Here is a 20,881-nt window from a genome sequence, read left to right as displayed (position 1 = left end):
TTTCTAAAGATGTCCTGGGTACTTTGTAGGCTAGTGCCCAAGATGGAGCTGACTAGGTTTACAACCTTCTGCAGCTTCTTTCAGTCCCATGCAGTAGCCCCTCCATACCAGACAGAGATGCAGCCTGTCAGAATGCTCTCCACAGTATAACTATATAAGTTTTTGAGCGTATTTGTTGACATGCCAAATTGCTTCAGACTCCTAATAAAGTATAGCTACTGTGTTGCCTTCTTTATAGCTACATCAATATGTTGGGACCAGGTTAGCCCCTCAGAGATCTTAACACCCAGGAACTTGAAGCTGCTCACTCTCTCCACTTCTGATCCCTCTATGAGGATTGGTATGTGTTCCTTTGTCTTACCCTTCCTGAAATCCACAATCAGCTCTTTGGTCTTACTGACGTTGAGTGCCAGGTTGTTGCTGCCCACCATTCACTAGTTGGCATACAGAATCTCACTCCTATACGCCCTCTCGTCACCACCTGAGACTCTACCAACAGTGGTTGTATCATCAACAAATTTGTAGATGGTATTTGAGCTATGCCTAGCCACACAGTCATGTGTATATAGAGAGTAGAGCAGTGGGCTAAGCACACACCCCTGAGGGCAATGTTACAATAGTCATGGGGGACTTCACTTTGCAGGCAGATTGGGAAAATCAGGTTAGTGGTAGATTACAGGAGGGACAATTTCAGGAATGCCTATGAGATGGTTTATTAGGGCAGCTCATGGTTGAGCCCACTAGAAGATTAGCTATTCTGGATTGGGTGTTGTCTAGTGAACCAGAATTGATGAGAGAGCTTAAGGTAAGGGAACCATAAGGTGTCTTAATATAAACAAGTTCACCTTGAAATTTGAGAAGGAAAAGCTAAAGTCAGATGTATCAGTACTACAGTGGACTCAATGGACAAATGGCCTAATTCTGCTCCTTTATCTTATGGTCTAAATAACAAGCAGGATAGACAAAAGAGAATTGGTTGATGTTGTGTACTTGGATTTTCAGAATGTCTTTGACAAAGTGCCACACATGTAGCTATGAACCCATGGTATTGCAGGAAAGATTCTGCCATGAATAAAACAGTGGCTGATTGGCAGGCGGCAAAGAGTGGGAATAAAGAGAGCGTTTTCCGGTTCGCTGACTAGTGGTGTTCAAAGGATTCTGCGTTGGGACTGTTTTTTTTATGTTATTTGTCAATTTGAATGATGGAATTAATGACTCTATTGATGGAGAGTCAGGTGGTTTTGAGGAAACATAGGAGGATTTAGAATAGTCGAATGGACAAAGAAATGGCAGATGGAATACAGCGTCAGGAAGTGTATGGTCATGAACTTTGGTAAAAGAAAGGAAAGGATTGTCCATTTTCTAAATGGAGAAAAAATACAAAAATCTGAGATGCAAAGGGACTTGGTAGTCCTTGTGCAAGATTCCCTGAAGTTTAATTTGCTGGTTACTCTGTGGTGAGGAAGGCAAATGTGATGTTAGCTTTCATTGCAGGAGGACTAAAATATAAAAGCAAGGATGTAATGTTGAGACTTTATAAAGCAATGGTGAAGCCTCACTTGGAGTATTGCGATCAGCTTTGAGACCCTTATCTTAGAAAGGATGTGTTGAAACTAGAGAGGGTTCAAAGGAGGTTCATGAAAATGATTCCAGGATTGAATGGCTTGTCATATGAAGGATGTTTGATGGCTCTCAGGCTGAATTAGCTAGAACTCAGAAGAAAGGTGGGTGGGAGGTGAGGGAGGGATCTCATTGAAACCTATCGAATGGGGAAATGCCTTGATGGAGTAGATGTTTCCTGTGGTGAGAGCATCTAAAACCAGAGGAAAAAGCCTCCCAATAGAGGGGCGTCCTTTTCGAATGCAGATGAGTCATAGTCATAGTCATACTTTATTGATCCCGGGGGAAATTGGTTTTCGTTACAGTTGCACCATAAATAATTAAATAGTAATAAAATCATAAATAGGTAAATAGTAATCTGTAAATTATGCCAGGAAATAAGTTCAGGACCAGCCCATTGGCTCAGGGTGTCTGACCCTCCAAGGGAGGAGTTGTAAAGTTTGATGGCCACAGGCAGGAATGACTTCCTATGACGCTCTGTGCTGCATCTCGGTGGAATGAGTCTCTGGCTGAATGTACTCCTGTGCCCACCCAGTACATTATGTAGTGGATGGGAGTCATTGTCCAAGACGGCATGCAACTTGGACAGCATCCTCTTTTCAGACACCACCGTCAGAGAGTCCAGTTCCATCCCCACAACATCACTGGCCTTACAAATGAGTTTGTTGAATCTGTTGGTGTCTGCTACCCTCAGCCTGCTGCCCCAGCACACAACAGCAAACATGATAGCACTGGCCACCACAGACTCGTAGAAAATCCTCAGCATCGTCCGGCAGATGTTAAAGGACCTCAGTCTCCTCAGGAAATAGAGACAGCTCTGACAAATCTTGTAGACAGCCTCAGTGTTCTTTGACCAGTCCAGTTTATTGTCAATTTGTATCCCCAGGTATTTGTAATCCTCCACCATATCCACACTGACCCCCTGAATGGAAACAGGGGTCACCGGTACCTTAGCTCTCCTCAGGTCTACCACCAGCTCTTTAGTCTTTTTCACATTAAGCTGCAGATAATTCTGCTCACACCATGTGACAAAGTTTCCTACCGTAGCCCTGTACTCAGCCTCATCTCCCTTGCTGATGCATCCAACTATGGCAGAGTCATCAGAAAACTTCTGAAGATGACAAGACTCTGTGCAGTAGTTGAAGTCCGAGGTGTAAATGGTGAAGAGAAAGGGAGACAAGACAGTCCCCTGTAGAGCCCCAGTGCTGCTGATCACTCTGTCGGACACACAGTGTTGCAAGCACACGTACTGTGGTCTGCCAGTCAGGTAATCAAGAATCCATGACACCAGGAAAGCATCCACCTGCCTCGCTGTCAGCTTCTCACCCAGCAGAGCAGAGGAGGAATTTCTTTAGCTAGAGACTGGTAAATCTGTGAAATTCTTTGCCACGGTCAGCTGAAGAGGCCAAGTATCTATGTATATTTAAGGCAGGGATTGATAGATTCTTGATTGGTCAGGGAATAAAGAGATACAGAGAGAAGCCAGGATATTGGTGATGAAAGGAAAGTTGCATCAGCCATCATGAAATGATGGAGCAGACTCGATGGGCCAAATGGCCTAATTCTGCTCCTATATCTTACGGTCTTATATGTGGCTGAATTGAAGAGATCATCTGAGCATTATCAGTTTCATAGAAACATAGAAACATAGAAAATAGGTGCAGAAGTAGGACATTCGGCCCTTCGAGCCTGCACCGCTATTTATTATGATCACGGCTGATCATCCAACTCAGAACCCTGTACCAGCCTTCCCTCCATACCCCCTGATCCCCCTAGCCACAAGGGCCATATCTAACTCCCTCTTAAATATAGCCAATGAACTGGCCTCAACTGTTTCCTGTGGCAGAGAATTCCACAGATTCACCACTCTCTGTGTGAAGAAGTTTTTCCTAATCTCAGTCCTAAAAGGCTTCCCCTTTATCCTCAAACTGTGACCCCTCGTTCTAGACTTCCCCAACATCGGGAACAATCTTCCTGCATCTAGCCTGTCCAATCCCTTTAGGACTTTATACGTTTCAATCAGATCCCCCCTCAATCTTCTAAATTCCAACGAGTACAAGCCTAGTTCATCCAGTCTTTCTTCATATGAAAGTCCTGCCATCCCAGGAATTAATCTGGTGAACCTTCTTTGTACTCTCTCTATGGCAAGGATGTCTTTCCTCAGATTAGGTGACCAAAACTGCACACAATACTCCAGGTGTGGTCTCACCAAGACCTTGTACAACTGCAGTAGTACTTCCCTGCTCCTGTACTCGAATCCTCTTGCTATAACTGCCAGCATACCATTCGCCTTTTTCACCGCCTGATGTACCTGCATGCCCACTTTCAATGACTGGTGTATAATGACACCCAGGTCTCGTTGCACCTCCCCTTTTCCTAATCGGCCACCATTCAGATAATAATCTGTTTTCCTATTTTTGCCACCAAAGTGGATAACTTCACATTTATCCACATTAAATTGCATCTGCCATGAATTTGCCCACTCACCCAACCTATCCAAGTCACCGTGCATCCTCTTAGCATCCTCCTCACAGCTAACACTGCCACCCAGCTTCGTGTCATCTGCAAACTTAGAGATGCTGCATTTAATTCCTTCATCTAAGTCATTAATATATATTGTAAACAACTGGGGTCCCAGCACTGAGCCTTGCGGTACCCCACTAGTCACTGCTTGCCATTCTGAAAAGGTCCCGTTTATTCCCACTCTTTGCTTCCTGTCTGCTAACCAATTCTCTATCCACATCAATACCTTACCCCCAATACCGTGTGCTTTAAGTTTGCACACTAATCTCCTGTGTGGGACCTTGTCAAAAGCCTTTTGAAAATCCAAATATACCACATCCACTGGTTCTCCCCTATCCACTCTACTAGTTACATCCTCAAAAAATTCTATGAGATTTGTCAGACATGATTTTCCTTTCACAAATCCATGCTGACTTTGTCCGATGATTTCACCGCTTTCCAAATGTGCTGTTATCACATCTTTGATAACTGACTCCAGCAGTTTCCCCACCACCGACGTTAGGCTAACTGGTCTATAATTCCCCGGTTTCTCTCTTCCTCCTTTTTAAAAAAGTGGGGTTACATTAGCCACCCTCCAATCCTCAGGAACTAGTCCAGAATCTAACAAGTTTTGAAAAATTATCACTAATGCATCCACTATTTCTTGGGCTACTTCCTTAAACACTCTGGGATGCAGACCATCTGGCCCTGGGGATTTATCCGCCTTTAATCCCTTCAATTTACCTAACACCACTTTCCTACTAACATGTATTTCGCTCAGTTCCTCCATCTCACTGGACCCTCTGTCCCCTACTATTTCTGGAAGATTATTTATGTCCTCCTTAGTGAAGACAGAACCAAAGTAATTATTCAATTGGTCTGCCATGTCCTTGCTCCCCATAATCAATTCACCTGTTTCTGTCAGTAGGGGACCTACATTTGTCTTTTGTATGGGTTTAATGATGCACTGAGAGATAGTTTCAGTTATGGAATCTTAAAAGAAAGCATTCAAAAATTGTTCTTAACTAAAGCACAACTTACATTTAAAAGAACAATTGAAATAGCTGTATCAATGGAAGCAGCAGACAGAGGCACAACTGAGTGGCAGTCGGGAATGAAGGTGAGCGTGAACAAAACTGTAGCATCTAAATAGGAACTTACCTGACTGAGCAAATTGTGCAACTGTTGTGGCAGGGCTCACATACACCAGACCAATGCAAGTTTAAAGGTGAATCATGCAGAAAATGCAGCAAAGTAGGACTCATACAAAGAGCATACTGGGCAGACAAAAATAAATGGACAGCACAGAGAAGAGAAAAAGCTAAAACGGCAAGATTATACAGCCTCAAAAAGAGTACTAATCTGCACGCTGTGATGAAAAATCTGATAATGATCTGATTTACACTGGAATGGGTAGCTTTGAGATTTATAATGTGAAAACTAACAAGAGGGAACCAATATGGCTTACACCAGAAGTGAACAGCAAATTAATTAAAGTGGAAATGGTCACTGGCTCAGCTGTTTCAGTCATTTCACAAAATGGTTTTGAATGGCATTTCAAGGAGACTAAAGTAAAGCCTGCAGATATCCAACCAAGAACCTATCTTGGAGTAAAAAGAACTCCTGTGGGAATGACACTTGTAACAGTGAAGTGCAACTAACAAGCCACATTGGGCTTGTACAGTATGTAGTAAAAACAAGACGGCCATCATTGTGGAGCCATGAGTGGCTGAGACCATTGTAAATTGTTGGAGATCTATCCACCATCTGCTTGCTATATCCCCTGGAATAGAATCAACTGAAAGCCAATTAAAGAAGGTATTTGATTATGCCACAGTAGCATTCAAGGATGGTAATGGAAAACACAAATATATCAAGGGTAAAATAGTGTTAAATGAAAAAGCCACACCGAAGTTTCAGAAAGCCCGTCCAGATCTTGATACCATTTGTGATAAAGTAGCCAGTGAGCTAGATTGCATGGAAGCTGAAGGAATTCTTTCCAAAGTTGAATGGAGCCAATGGGCAATGCCAATGCACCCATTAGCCAAGAAAAAATGGGTCTGTCAGTATCTTAGTGATTTTAAGTTCGCCATCAACCCAGTACTGAAAATCGTCAATAACAATTGTCCAGGCAAGAGGATATATTTGGAAACCTTTCTGGAGGAAAGCACTTCAACAAAATGGACTTGGCTGAGGCTCGACGTAGAAGGAGAGTCCAAAGTATTTAGATTATGAGGACACTCAGTCCTTGTTTATTGTCGCTTAGAATAGCATGCGTTAAGAAATGAGACAATGTTCCTCCAGTATGATATCACAGAAACACAGGACAGACCAAGACTAAAACTGACAAAAACTGCATAATTATAACATATAGTTACAACAGTGCAAAGCAATACCATAATTTGATAAAGAGCAGACCATGGGCATGGTAAAAAAAAGTCTCAAAGTCCCGATAGCCCCACCATCTCATGCAGACAGTAGAAGGGAGAAACTCTCCCTGCCTTGAGCCTCCAGCGCCACAAACTTGCTGATGCAGCACCCTGGAAGCACCCGACCACAGCTAACTCTGAGTCCGTCCGAAAACTTCGAGCCTCCGACCAGCCCTCTGACACCGAGCACCATCTCTGCCGAGCGCTTCAATCTTGCCCTGGCCGCTGAGCAACAAGCAAAGTCAAGGACTCGCGGCCTTCCCCTCCGGAGATTTCGGATCACACAGTAGCAGCGGCAGCAAAACAGGCATTTCAGAAATTTCACCAGATGTTCCTCTGTGCTCTCACATCTGCCTCCATCAAATCAGAATTGTGCGCAGCACCCTAGTTGACAGATAACAGATATTCATCACCGGAGTGGCTGCTGCGTGCTGCACCGCGCCGCCATCTTCTCCTCTCCTTAGAAATTCGCCATAACCACTCACAAAGGGATTTACCATGATAGTAGGCTTGTTTTCAGGGTAGCATCTACACCTGCACTCTGACAGAAAGCTGTGGATCAGGTGCTGCAAGACTGGCCAGACACTCAGTGGTACCTGGATGACATCATTGTTACCAGTAAAGATGACAAAAACATCTGCAAAAATTCAAGACAGTGTTAAAAAGATGAGAAGATTATGGGCTCAGAGAATGACACAAGTGTGAATTCTTTAAACCAAACATAACTCACTGTGGTCACACCATTGCTGCACAATATTTAGACACAAATTCGATTAGTGGTGGATGCCCAAAGGCTAAAGGATGTATCACAGTTGCAGGCCTTTTTAGGATTTGTCAGTTACTATAACAGGTTCCTGCCAAATCTGGCTAATGTGTACCACCACTTGATCTCATTGCTATAGATTGGGAAAAAATGTCAATGGACATAATAGTGTGAGGTGACTTTGCAAAGGGTAAAGGAAATGGTGATGTCAGCCACTGTACTCACACTTTATGATCCACATTGTTCAGTAAAGCTTGCCTGTGATGCCTTATGGTACTGGTACAGTTACATCACATGTGTGATGGAAGTGAATGCCCCATAGCCTTAGCATTACACTCTCTTACTGCTGCAGAGAAAAATTATACTCAGGTTGACAGAGAGTTCTTGAATCTGGTTTGGGGTGTAAAACCTTTCTAACAGTACTTGTATGGGAGAGAGCTTTTCCTTGCTACCGATCATCAACCACCGGTGTCCATTTTCAATCCAGAGAAGGGTGTTTTACTAACAGCAACACCACAAATGCAGAAATGTGCTCTGTTTCTTGGAGGTCACAATTCAAGAGGACAACTAATCATGGAAAGGATCAACGTTTCACTCCTGGACAAGCAATCCTGGTGAAGGACTACAGTGGTGATCAAAAGTGTGTATTCAGAACTAGACCACCCCCCCTCACAGTGGAAACTGCATCTGATCAAGTGGAAACAACACATCAATCAGTTGAGGAAAGCAAAGTCAATTGTTAGAGAGGAAAGGTGGCCAGAGCTGTCAGAACCACTTCCTGCAGTCCCAGAGTCAAATCCCACAACCACCACAGAGGGGGCCCCAGAGCCTGTGATTGTTTCACAGCCACAAGTCTCACATGCCAAGCAGAGTGATCATGTTGTTGGGAAAGGTATTATCCCAGAAGAGTAAGAAAGCCTCCACAGTGATTAAATCTTCAGGCCTGAAAGTGACTACTGTATTTAAAATTCACTATGCTGTGAATGTCTGTACATAGTAGCTATGTTATGGAGTATAGTGTATACTGTATATAGTATTTGTATACAAGTTGAGATGCATTCTATATTAAGTTGGAATTTATAGCTAAGCAGGGAGAAGTGTTGTGTCTTTAGTATTTCAGTAATATTTGAGTAATATTGTAAATATAATTTTTGAGTAAGCATTCTTTGTTCTTTACATAATGCATTGCAGGTTATATGTAAAAGTATGTAAATGGCATACATCATTACACCGCCTTATCATATGTTTGTAGCTTCTTTAAAGTAAAAACAAAACAAAGCCCTGTTCTCATGGGCTCCCGTCTTTTTCTTGCAATTAGTTTTATGTTTCGGAGTTACAAAACGTAACAGCCAGGGCCTCTGTAATTTCTGCACTATCTTCAAGCCAGGTCTGAGGGGACACCTTGTCAGGCCCTGGGGACTTATTCACCATATTTTGCCTCAAGATAGCAAGCACCTCCTCTTCTATAATCCAGTTACAGTCCATGACCTCACGACTCTTTTGCTTCTGTTTTTATAGATTCTTTGTCTGTCTCTGAATTAAAGACAGAAATAAAAATTCCATTTAAGCTCTCCCCATCTCTTTCAGTCCCATCCATGGATTACCACACTGATCTTCACGAGGAGCAATTCTGTCCCTTGCCATCCTTTTTGCTTTTAATATATCTCTTGAAGCCCTTGGGATTCTCTTTCCCCTTGGCTGCACAGCAACACCATGCCCTCTTTTAACCCTCTGGATTTCTCGCTGAAGTATGTCCTTGCATTTGGACACTCCTCAAGCAGCTTATTTGATCCTAATTGCCTATATTTGATACGTGCTTATTTCTTTTTCATAACAAGGGCCTCAATATCCCTCAACAACCAAGGTTCCCTAAACTTGTGCGTCTTGCCTTTTATTCTGTCAGGAACATACAAACGCTGTACTCTTAAAATTTAACTTTCGAAGATCAAGGACTTACCAAGCACACCTTTGCCCAAAAACAACCTGCCCCAATCCACTCTATCCAGATCCTTTCTCAAACCATCTCCAATTTAGAATCTGGACTCGAGGACCAGTCCTATCTTTCTCATCATTATCTTGAAACTAATGAAATGTTATTAGCCACTGGGATCCAGTGTCATCTAGCTAACTGCACAGGAAATTGGCTTGATGCATGGAGTTAGAGGGTGGCAGCAGAAGGCCGCTTCCCAGATTGGAGGCCTGTGATGTTTTTCAGTGTCACGTGATAGGCAACAATGAATATATCGAGTCAGGATTTATAAACAAACAAACATTTATTAAAAACGCAAACAACAAGAATTCTGCAGATGCTGGAAATTCAAGCAACACACATAAAAGTTGCTGGTGAACGCAGCAGGCCAGGCAGCATCTCTAGGAAGAGGTGCAGTCATTTATTAAACCCTGATAAACACTGAAAAAAAATGAAAACCCTAACCGGAAGTAAACAGCTATGCGGCCATTCAGTAAACCGCTACTCAGTACTAGTTCTTAAAGTGATAAATGCGAAACCAGTTCTTAAAGCAATAAATTCAAACACAGTTCTTCAAATGGTAAATTTTAAAGTCCAAGAGATGTGTATAGTCAATTAGGAGAGACTTCCATGAAGTAACGAATTCCTCGAAGACACGACGTCACTGCCACTCCCAGTCAGATCCTGCCTTGTCCACAGGTATCATGATGACAGAAATAAAACGGTTTTAAAGGCGCTGACCATCCTCCTCTGTAGAATAGATCCTGCACAGCCTTTTCTGTTTCCTTTTTAGCAGAGGCTATCTCATGCAGATCACTCTTGAACGAATTCAATAATGGTCAATCCTTTCCAAACCTGTCTTCACTCTCCAATGTTACTGAAAAGATACATTAACAAACCTGTCAGCGATTGGTCAAACTGCTAGCTCAGACTTCTGTACCTTACATTAGAACATAAAACTCTGTTTAAAATCAAAACTGCGTCATAATGCAAATACGCAACAGAGCTGAGTATCTCATTGATGTTCTAACTGGAAGACTAACTGCGTCACCAGGGGTCTTCCCTTTTATAGCCGTGGTGAACACGTCATCACGTGACCGCACATCGACGGGAAAATTACATCAGGTGACCTCCAAAAGACCATTACATCATTCTCACAAGAAAGTCAGAAGATCTCCTTGAGGTATGTAACATCAGGAAACAGCTCGGGTCTCTGTTGTTTGTTAATGATTTGGATAAGATTGCAAGTGCTATGATTAGTATGTTTGTAGATGACACCTATATCAGCAGTGTTGTGGACAGTGAAGAAGGTTGTTCAACTTTACAACTGGATTCAGAACAACTGAGAAAATTGGCCCAAGGAACGGCAGAGGGAATTTAACCGGACAAGTGTGAGGTGATGCATTTCACAACGTAAACCTGATCAAGGCTTGCACAGTTAATGGCAGGGGCCTGAAGAGTGTTGTCGATTGGGGTGACCTCGGAGTACAAGAACATGGATCCCGGAAAGCAGTGACACGGGTAGACAGTGTGAGAAAAGGGCATGTGAAATGTTTGTCTTCCCTAGTTGAAGCACTGAGTACAGGAGTTGGGACTTCATGATGCAGTTGTAAAAATCATTGGTTCAAAAACTGTTGGAGTATTTTGTGCAGTTCTAGTTGCCATGCCTTAGGAAAGACGTGATGAAGCAAGGGAGGGTGCACAAAACATTCACAGGAAAGTTGCCAGGTCTGGAGACCTTCACTTATGAAGGGATGATTGGAGAGTCTGGGACTGTTTTCCTGAAGAAAAGGAGGGTCAGTGTTGGCTTTGTTGAAGTTTTTAAGGAACAAAGAAGGGGCAGATACTCCACGTTTTATTTCCCAGGACAAAAGAGTTTAAAACTGGAGGGCAGAGATTACAGATGAAAGTTTGGGAAGATTGAAAGGGGATCTGAGGGTAAAGATGTCCACATGCCAGTGTGGGTATACGTACAGCTTCAAGTACATTTGGACTGGTTCATAGATGGAAATATTGAATAGGCTTGTGTGATCTTCTGGCCAAATCTTACTACTTACCATATGTTTGTGTTTAGCCGTGAACACGATGCAGCACATCACACAAACCGATCTTCCATCCGTGGACTCACTTTACACCGCACACTGTTGGAGCAGTGCTGCCAGGATAATCAAGGACACGACCCACCCAGCAAATGCACTTTTCGTCCCTCCTCCCCCCGGGAGAAGGCTCAGGAACTTGAAGACTCATACGGCCAGATTTGGGAACAGCTCCTTTCCAACTGTGATAAGACTGCTGAACAGATCCTGACCCGGATCTGGGCCGTACCCTCCAAATATCCGGACCTGCCCCTCGTTTTTTTTTTCACTACCTTACTTTCCCTTTTCTATTTTCTATTTATGATTTATAATTTAAATTTTTAATATTTACTATCAATTTGTAATCCAGTGAGCAGGAAGCGCAGAATCAAATATCGCTGTGATGATTGTACGTTCTAGTATCAATTGTTTGGTGACAATAAAGTATAAAGTAGTTGTGATTTGCTTATGTGAAACTTCACTTCTTTTACCAATTGTGCCCCCCCCCCAACTCATTGGACCAGCAAACACTGGATAATATTTCTCATAATTCACCCTAAACCTTTCATGCATTTAAACAGCATCATCAAAACGGCCCGTAAGGGAAGGCAGATCCTTCCTGCCTTCTTTAAAGTAAAGCTCAGGATTAGAAATTGGTGTCATAACTTTCATGGATTTAGCACAGCAGTGATGATCATCTTGCATAAATCTGCATAAAGATGGAGCTCTTTGACTGCATGACCCAGAAAGCAGTGTGAACAGGTTTCTCTGAGTAACCCCAGGCTCAGAATCACAGTGTTAGTCTGAGCACTGTGCTCTCACAGCTGCTGGCTTTGAATCTCACAGGTGCCCTTTCTCCAGCCAACCTTTAAGGGCACAAACAGCGCAAGCTTCCAGCTGCAGGGCATGTTTGCCACTGAGTGGATGGATGATGCAATGACTGGGGCTGTCAGAGATTGCACCCAGAGGGACTTGCATAGACTGGCGAGAAATAACCCTTACAGAGGCATGTTCCCAGTACATGGGGGAGGAGGGGGAGCAGCAGGATGTTAGAGGGGGCAATGGAGACTCTCTTTTAGGTTCCAGCGAGGAAGTTGCCAGTGAGGTGTCTGTAAGAATGTGAGAGGAAGTATTATAAACATTGGTCTCAGAATAAGCCTGTTTCATTGGATGGAAGGATAATGTATGAAGCCTTTTGAAGTATGGAGTGTGTGTGTGAGGTTTCTGATGGAGCAGGGAGCAGCAAGCTGTGAGATGTGCAGAAGTTGGTACCAGCAGCCTGGAATTGTCCTGAGGTTAGGAAGCTGAGATGGAGAGTAACAATAGCCAAGGAAGAGATGTAAAGTAATGATGGAGGTTGGAGAGGTCCCAGATCTCTGTGAGGACAAAGAAGGTAATTCAGTCTTAGCCACTTAATGTAAGTAGCAACCCCCAGTTTCATGGGTGAGGAATCAGTTGCGATTCCTGGTCCTAAACTTACTGGGGAGAAATCTGCAAGTTCATTCACTTTGTCAGAGAGGCAATCAAAGTTTAGGTTTCTCGTTTCAGCAAATGTTGCATTTCTGGTTGCAGATGGCTTTTCTTCTGGTTTAAGATGGCATTACTGAAGTTGGGTGACAGCCTTATGGTAGTTCAAAAGGGAAGAAGTATGACTAATAACATCATTAATAACACTTGTAATGAGGCAAATTGTGGTAAACAAACAATGAAGAGGTGACGCTGACCCGAGGGATGACACGTGCTGGTGCGTTGCAAAGACAGAGTGTAAGGTATTCGAGGTGGGGTCGCAGATGGAGATGGTGTCGATGTTGGGGATGGAGCTGGAGCGAGCTTTTCAGAGAGGGTCGAGGCAAACACATTTCGATGTCCATCCCCCTAAAGTGGGTGTGAGGTTGGATTGCTCTAAGTACCGAGGCGATTTGGAGATGTCGAGAATGGCTTCAGACTGGGCAGCAAGATTTCGGCCCAGAGTGTATTGTGGCGGCAGGGCTCGGGTCCTAACACAAGGCACAATCCGGAGTTCGAACAATTTAAATGTTGGCCAAGGTAGACTGGAAAGGCAGGGTGTCAGGACTGGAGACGAGGTTCAGGCCAATTCCACTGGCTCCTCTGTGATGTTTACTCCTTCCGCAGAGCTGAGGCTGTGAGATGGCTCTGGCTGCTGTGCTTCATATCTGTGAGCACACACACACACACACACACACACACACACCTCTTCCAGGACAGGCATTCAACCTCCAATCCCCTGGCTTCAGTCATCAGGCTTCAACAATCAGACTTCCAGTTGCCCTTCAGCTCGATCAACCAGTGGACTAGCTGATGACAGGACACGGAACTCTAGGTTCAAACTCCATACTCACTGACTGACTGGCCCTCAAGCCACTTTTATGCCTCTGCTCATATGGACATCTGATCCCAATGCCCTCTGACCTGGGGCAGCCTGAGATCCACAGATGCCCTTCATCACCCATCCTTGTCAGGTGTTACCTGTCCTCAATGTGACCAAGAGAAGACTGTTAAGATTCAGCTGGTCACCAGCCCAGATTCTGGAGTGTATGCATGGACTTCACAGAGCTATTCCTTTCTGGTAATTGCATTGTTTTGTTGACATTGTCAGCAAGTTTAAATGCTGGTGGTGTTGGGATAAGCAGTTTAAAGATTGAGAGCTCTAACTTAAAACAAGGATTAAGGCATAAAACGTAGGAGCAGAATTAGGCTATTCTGTCCATCAAGTCTGCTCTGACATTTTGTCATGGCTGATCCCTTTCCCCCTCAACCCCATTCTCCTGCCTTCTTCCATAACTTTCATGCCCTGACTAATCAAGAACCTGTCAACCTTCACCTTAAATGAACCCAGTGACCTGGACTCCACAGCCACCTGTGACAATAAATTCCACAAACTCACCATCATCTGGCTAAAGATATTCCTCCTCACTCATTCTAAATAGATATCCTTCTAATTTGAGGCTGTGTCCTCTGGTCCTAGAGTCTCATATGAAAGGAAACATCCTCTTCAAGTCTACTCTGTCTAGGCTTTTCAATGAGAACCCACCTCAGTCTTCTAAATTTCAGTGAGTACAGGCCCAGCGCCTTCAATCGCAACTCATATGATAACCCTTTCATTCCTGGAATCATTCTCATGAACCTCCTCTCAACTTTCTTCAAAGTCAACACATCCTTTCTTAAATAATGGGCTACACCATCCACTAGAGGTCTCCCAACACCACCACACCTGACGTGAGACACGCGGAGGAAAGCCACAGCAGTCAGATCTGTGCATTGAGTCTGGCTCTGGGGCTCAGAACGGAAGTGGAGAGGAGAGTGAGCAGTGGTGATATGGGTGATATGGGGCAAGTTAAGGGGACAGGCAGGAGATTGTGTGGACAATAATGACACTCCTGGGTGATAAGTTGCCCACAGGTGCCAGGGTCAGAGATGCCTTCATGCTGGATTCCCTCAGAGTTATCTTGCAGGTTGCGTTGTTAGTTAGGAAAACAAATGCAATGCTGACATTTCATTTCATGAGAATTACAATATAACAGCATGGATGTAATGTTGAGGCTTTATAAGGCACTGGTAAGGTCTCACTTGGAGTATTATGAGCCACTTTGGGCCCCTCAGAACATAGAACATAGAAGAGTACAGCACAGGAGGCCATTCAGCCCACAGTGTATTGCTAAATGAGCTACAAAACAAATCAAAAACACCCAAATACTAATCCCTCCTACCTACACCATGTCCCAATCCCCCCATCCTCTATATATCCAAGTGCCTATCCAAATGTTTCTTAAAAGCCTCTAAAGTATTTGCCTCTACCATCATACCGGGCAGCACATTCCAGGCATCCACAACTCTGAGTTAAAAACTTACCCCTCAGCTGATCCTTGAACCTACCCCTCACCTTCAGTGTATGCCCCTGGTATTAGATATTTCAAACCAGGGATACAGATACTGTCCATCCACTTGATCCATGCCTCTCATAATCTTCGAAACCTCTTTTAGATCTCCCCTCGGCCTCCGATGCTCCAGAGAAAACAACCCAAGTTTATCTGATGTCTCATGATAGCGCATGCCCTCTAAACCTAGCAGTATCCTGGTAAAGCTCTTTGCATCCTCTTCAAAGCCTCAATATCCTTCCTGTAGTGAGGTGACCAGAATTCTACGAAATACTCTAGATATGGCCAAGCTAGAGTTTTGTAAAGTTGTAATGTAACCTCCTGACATTTGAATGCCTCAACTAAGAAAAGCAAGCATTCCATAAGCCTTCTTAACCACATTATGGATCTCTGTAGCCTCTTTAAAGGAGCTATGAACTTGGATCCCAAGATCTCTCTGCTGAGCAATACTGTTCAAGACCTTGCTCTTAACAGTACACTGTCTCCTTGTGTTTGCCCTACCTCATCTTCATTGCTTATTTATTTATTATTATTATCTCTCTTTATGGTTCTTTTTGTATTTGCAGTTTGTTGTCTTTTGCACACTGGCTGTCTGCCCAGTTGCTCTGGTCTTACATTGATTCTATGATACTTATTGGATGTATTGAGTATGCCTGCAAGAAAATGAATCTCAGGGTTGTATATTATTAATCTAGAGTACTGTAAGTCTGAGTCACTAATTTATTGGTGGACAGCAGTGGGGGAAGTTGTATCGAAAATGTGCACTTCACTGGAGGCATTGTTATGGTATCCAAGCTGCCGATGGTGTTGGCCCCAGTGTTTGCTCGGCAGAATACAAGCTTTATTGTGTTTAACCGCAGACTCCTGCATCATTCATACTCAGCGTCTCGGATTATATAACTTCAGTGGCTGTGTTTTACCGATATTTGATCTTAGATGTGCCTTCTGCTGTGTGTGACTACTGGTTGTGTGTTCTGCACCTTGGACGCGGAGTAATGCTGTTTTGTTTGGCTGCATTCATGAATATTCATGTGTGATTGAATGACAATTAAAGTTGAACTTTGAACTTTGAAACATTCGATTCCATAGCAGGAGTGAGAGTTCCAAAGAAGGGAGCAGGTGCGGTCGGGACATCCTGTGCACCACAGTTCCCAAGGATATGTTGGATTGTGCACAATTATGCTCTTGGCAAGGGCTAATAAAAGAACACACATTAAAGTTGCTGGTGAACGCAGAAGGCCAGGCAGCATCTCTAGGAAGAGGTATGGTCGACGTTTCGGGTCGAGACCCTTTGTCAGGACCTGCCTGCTGTGTTCACCAGCAACTTTGATGTGTGTTGCTTGAATTTCCAGCATCTGCAGAATTCCTCATGTTTACGCTAATAAAAGAAGATAGGTTGAAGCAGAGCGGCCATTTTGGGAGCACCATCAAGTCAGTGAGCCAGTATTAGAGTGGGGAGTTCAGGCTCAGCTCATAAACACTTCAACAAAGAATGGCAAAAGCTGTAGGTAGATTTATTTCATTTATTTTTTCTTTTTTCCTTTCTTATTGCACATTTAGAGCAGTGGGGGATGTCAGGCAGAATAATGGAATGATAAGCCTTAGAAATTCTGCAGATGCTGGAAAACCAAAGCGACACACACAAAATGCCGGAGGAACTCAGCAGATCAGGCAGCCTCCTTGGAAATGAGTAAACAGTCAACACTTCAGGCCAAGATCCTTCTTCAGGACTGGAAAGGAAGGGGGATGATGTTACATGCCAGAATTAAAAGGTGGTGTGAGGAGAAGAAGGATAGCAAGAAGGTGATAGATGAAGCCAGGTGGGTTGGAAAGGTAAAGGTTTGGAGAGGAAGCTGTCTGATTGGAGAGGAGAGTGGACAGCAGGAGAAAGGGAAGAAGTGGGGAACCAGGAGGAGGTGATAGGCAGCTGAGAAGAGGTAAGAGGCCAGAGTGGCGAATAGAAGAAGAGGGGAGAGAGGGAATTTTTTTAACTGGAAGGAGAAATTGATATTCATGCCATCAGGTTGGAGGAGACCCAGTCGGAATATAAGGTGTTGCTCCTCCACCCTGAGGGTGGCCTTATCATGGCACAAGAAGAGGCCATGAACTGACATGTCGTAACAGGAATGGGAATTGGAACTAAAGGGTTTGGCAGCCAGGAAATTCCAATTATAGAGGATGGAGCGGAGGTGCTCAATGAAGCAGTCCCCCAATTTATGACAGGTCTCACCAATGTACTGGAGTCCACATTGGAATCACCAGACACAAAGGGAGGGTGAGTATCCAGAAGTCATGGTACATATTGGTACCAACAACATAGGTAGAAAAAGGGAGGAGGTTCTGAAAAAAGAATACAGGGAGTTAGGAAGGAAGCTGAGAAGCAGTATCTCAAAGGTAGTAATCTTGGGATTGCTGCCCGTGCTATGCAATTCCATTATGAGAATCATATATAGGCCTCCAAATAGTGGACAAGATGTGGGGTTGATATTGCAAAGGGAGTTGGAAAAGGCATGTAACAAGGGTTATGACACAATTGTAATGGGGGTCTCCAATATCAGAATCAGGTTTATTATCACCAGCTTGTGACATGAAATTTGTTAACTTTGCAGCAGCAGTTCAATGCAATACATAATCTAGCAGAGAGAGAGAGAGAAAAAATAAAACAATAATAAATAAACAAGTAAATCAATTTCATTTGGATGGCAGAGGGGAAGAAGCTGTTCCTGAATCGCTGATTGTGTGCCTTCAGGCTTCTGTATCTCCTACCTGATGGTAACAGTGAGAAAAGGGCATGCCCTGGGTGCTGGAGGTCCTTAATAATGGATGCTGCCTTTCTGAGACTCCACTTCCTAAAGATGTCCTGGGTGCTTTGTAGGCTAGTGCCCAAGATGGAGCTGACTAGATTTGTAACCTTCTGCAGCTTCTTTCAGTCCTGTACAGTAGCCCCTCCATACCAGACAGTGATGCAGCCTGTCAGAATGCTCTCCACGGTACAACTATAGAAGTTTTTGAGTGTATTTGTTGACATGCCAAATTGCTTCAAATTCCTCATAAATTATAGCCGCTGTCTTGCCTTCTTTGTGACTACATCAATATGTTGGAACCAGGTTAGAGCCTCAGAGATCTTGACACCCAGGAACTTGAAGTTGCTCACTCTCTCCACTTCTGATCCCTCTATGAGGATTGATATATGCTCCTCCGTCTTACCCTTCCTAAAGTCCACAATCAACTCTTTCGCTTTACTGACATTGAGTGCCAGGTTGTTGCTGCGGCACCATTCCACTAGTTGGCATATCTCACTCCTGTATGCCCCCTCGTCAGCACCTGAGATTCTACCAACAATGGTTGTATCATCAGCAAATTTGTAGATGGTATTTGAGCTGTGCCTAGCCACGCAGTCATGTGTATACAGAGTACAGCAGTGGGCTAAGCACACACCCCTGAGGTGTGCCAGTGTTGATCATCAGTGAGGAGGATATGTTATCACCAATCTGTACAGACTGGTCTTCCGGTTAGGAAGTTGAGGATCCAATTACAAGGGGAGGTACAGAGGCTCAGGTTCTGCAACTTCTCAATCAGGATTGTGGGAACGATGGTATTAAATGCTGAGCTATAGTCGATGAACAGCATCTTGACATAGGTGTTTGTGTTGTTTAGGTGGTCTAAAGCCGTGTGAAGAGCCATGGAGATTGTCTGCCATTGACCTATTGTGATGATAGGCAAATTGCAATGGGTCCAGGTCCTTGCTGAGGCAGGAGTTCAGTCTAGTCATAACCAACCTCTCAAAGCATTTCATCATTGTCGATATGAGTACGACTGGGTGATAGTCGTTCAGGCAGCTCACATTATTCTTTTTTGGCACCGGTATAATTGTTGCCTTTTTGAAGCAAGTGGGAACTTCTGCCCGTAGCAGTGAGAGGTTGAAAATGTCCTTGAATACTCCCGCTAGTTGGTTGGTACAGGTTTTCAGAGCCTTACCAGGTACTCCATTGGGAGCTTCCACCTTGCGAGGGTTCACTCTCTTTAAAGGCAGCCTAACATTGTCCTCTGAGACAGGAATCACAGGGTCATCAGGTGTAGCAGGGATGTGCTATATGCAAGGGGATTGGGAAAATCAGGTTGGTGTAGGATCGCAAGAAAGAGAATTTGTTGAATGCCTACGAGATGGCTCTTTAGAGCAGCTTGAGCTTGAGCCTACTCAGGGAAAGGCTGTCTTAGATTGGGTGATGTGTAATAATCCAGATCTTATTAGGAAGCTTAATGTAAAGGAATCCTTAGAGGACAGTGATCATAATGCAATTTGAGAAGGAGAAGCATGTATCACTATTGCAATGGAATAAGGGAATCACAGAGGTACGAGAGAGGTGCTTGTCCAGGTAGATTGGAAGAGGATACTGGCAGGGATGACGGCAGAGCGGGGTTGGCTGAAGTTTCTGGGAATAGTTCACAAGATGCAGAATAGGTATGTCCCACAGAGGATGAAGTTCTCAAATGGCAGGGGTAGGCAACCGTGGCTGTCAAAGGAAGTTAAAGACGATATAAAAGCCAAGGAAAGGGCACATAATGGGGCAAAAGTGGGTGGGAAGTTAGGTGATTGGGAAACTTTTAAAATCCAATAAAAGGCAACTGAAAAGCTATAAAAAAGGAAAAAGAAAATATGAGGGCAATAATATAACACTGGATACCAAAAGTTTTTTTTTTAAAGTTATATAAAGAGTAAAAGGGAGGTGAGAGTTGATATTGGACCAGTGGAAAATGATACTGGTGAGGTAGTAGTGGGGAACAAAGAAATGGCAGATGAACTTAATGGGTACTTTGCCTCAGTCTTCACTGTGGAAAACATTAGCAGGGTTCCAGAGGTCCGTGAGTGTCAGGGAGCAGGAGTGAGTGCTACTGCTATTACAAAGGAAAAAGCGCAAGGCAAACTGAAGGATCTTCTGGTGGACAAGTCACCTGGGCTAGATGGACTACATCCCAGAGTCCTGAGAGAGGTTGCTGAAGAGATAATGGATGCATTGGTCATGATCTTTCAAGAATCACTTGATTCTGGCTTGGTTCCAGAGGACTGAAATATGTCAAATGTCACTTTTCTCTTTAAGAAGGGAGGAAGGGAAAAGAAAGGAAATTATAGGTCAGTTAACCTAACCTCAGTGGTTGGGATAGTGTTGGAGTCTATTATCAAGGATGAGGTTTCGGGGTACCTAGAGACTAATGATAAAATAAATCAAAGTCAGCAGGATTCTGTAAAGGGAAATTTTGTCTGACAAATCTGTTGAGCTCTTTAAGGAAGTAACAAGCAGGGTGGACAAAGGAGAGGCAGTGGATGTCATTTACTTGGATTTTCAGAAGGCATTTGATAAGGTGCCACACATGAAGCTGCTTAACAAGATAAAATCCTATGGCGTTACAGGACAGATACTGGCATGGTTAGCGGAATGGCTAACAGGCAGGTGGCAGTGAATGGGAATAAAAGGGGCCTTTCTTGGTTGGCAGCCAGTGACTAGTGGTGTTCCTCAGGGCTCAGTATTGGGACCACTACACTTAGCATTGTTTGTCAGTGATTTAGATAATGGAATTGAAGGTTTTGTGGCAAAGTTTGTCGATGATTCAAAGATAGGTGGAGGGGC

The 20,881-nt window shown here is 43.8% G+C and overlaps 1 protein-coding gene across 1 annotated transcript in view; it reads right to left on the bottom strand.

Annotated features, from left to right (window-relative positions):
• Window positions 1-9,620: 9,620 nt before the first annotated feature.
• The window catches only part of LOC140186624 (C-type Lectin CRL-like), a 31,178-nt gene continuing 19,917 nt past the window's right edge, over window positions 9,621-20,881 (bottom strand). Inside the window, exon 6 of the mRNA XM_072240983.1 lies at window positions 9,621-10,160. Coding sequence (XP_072097084.1) covers window positions 10,123-10,160 — 38 coding nt within the window. The 3' untranslated portion in view covers window positions 9,621-10,122. The remainder of the gene's footprint in view (window positions 10,161-20,881) is intronic.

Source organism: Mobula birostris, chromosome 23 (assembly GCF_030028105.1).
Source record: "Mobula birostris isolate sMobBir1 chromosome 23, sMobBir1.hap1, whole genome shotgun sequence".
Classification (NCBI taxonomy): domain Eukaryota; kingdom Metazoa; phylum Chordata; class Chondrichthyes; order Myliobatiformes; family Myliobatidae; genus Mobula; species Mobula birostris.
This window is presented reverse-complemented; position numbering and strand designations above follow the sequence as displayed.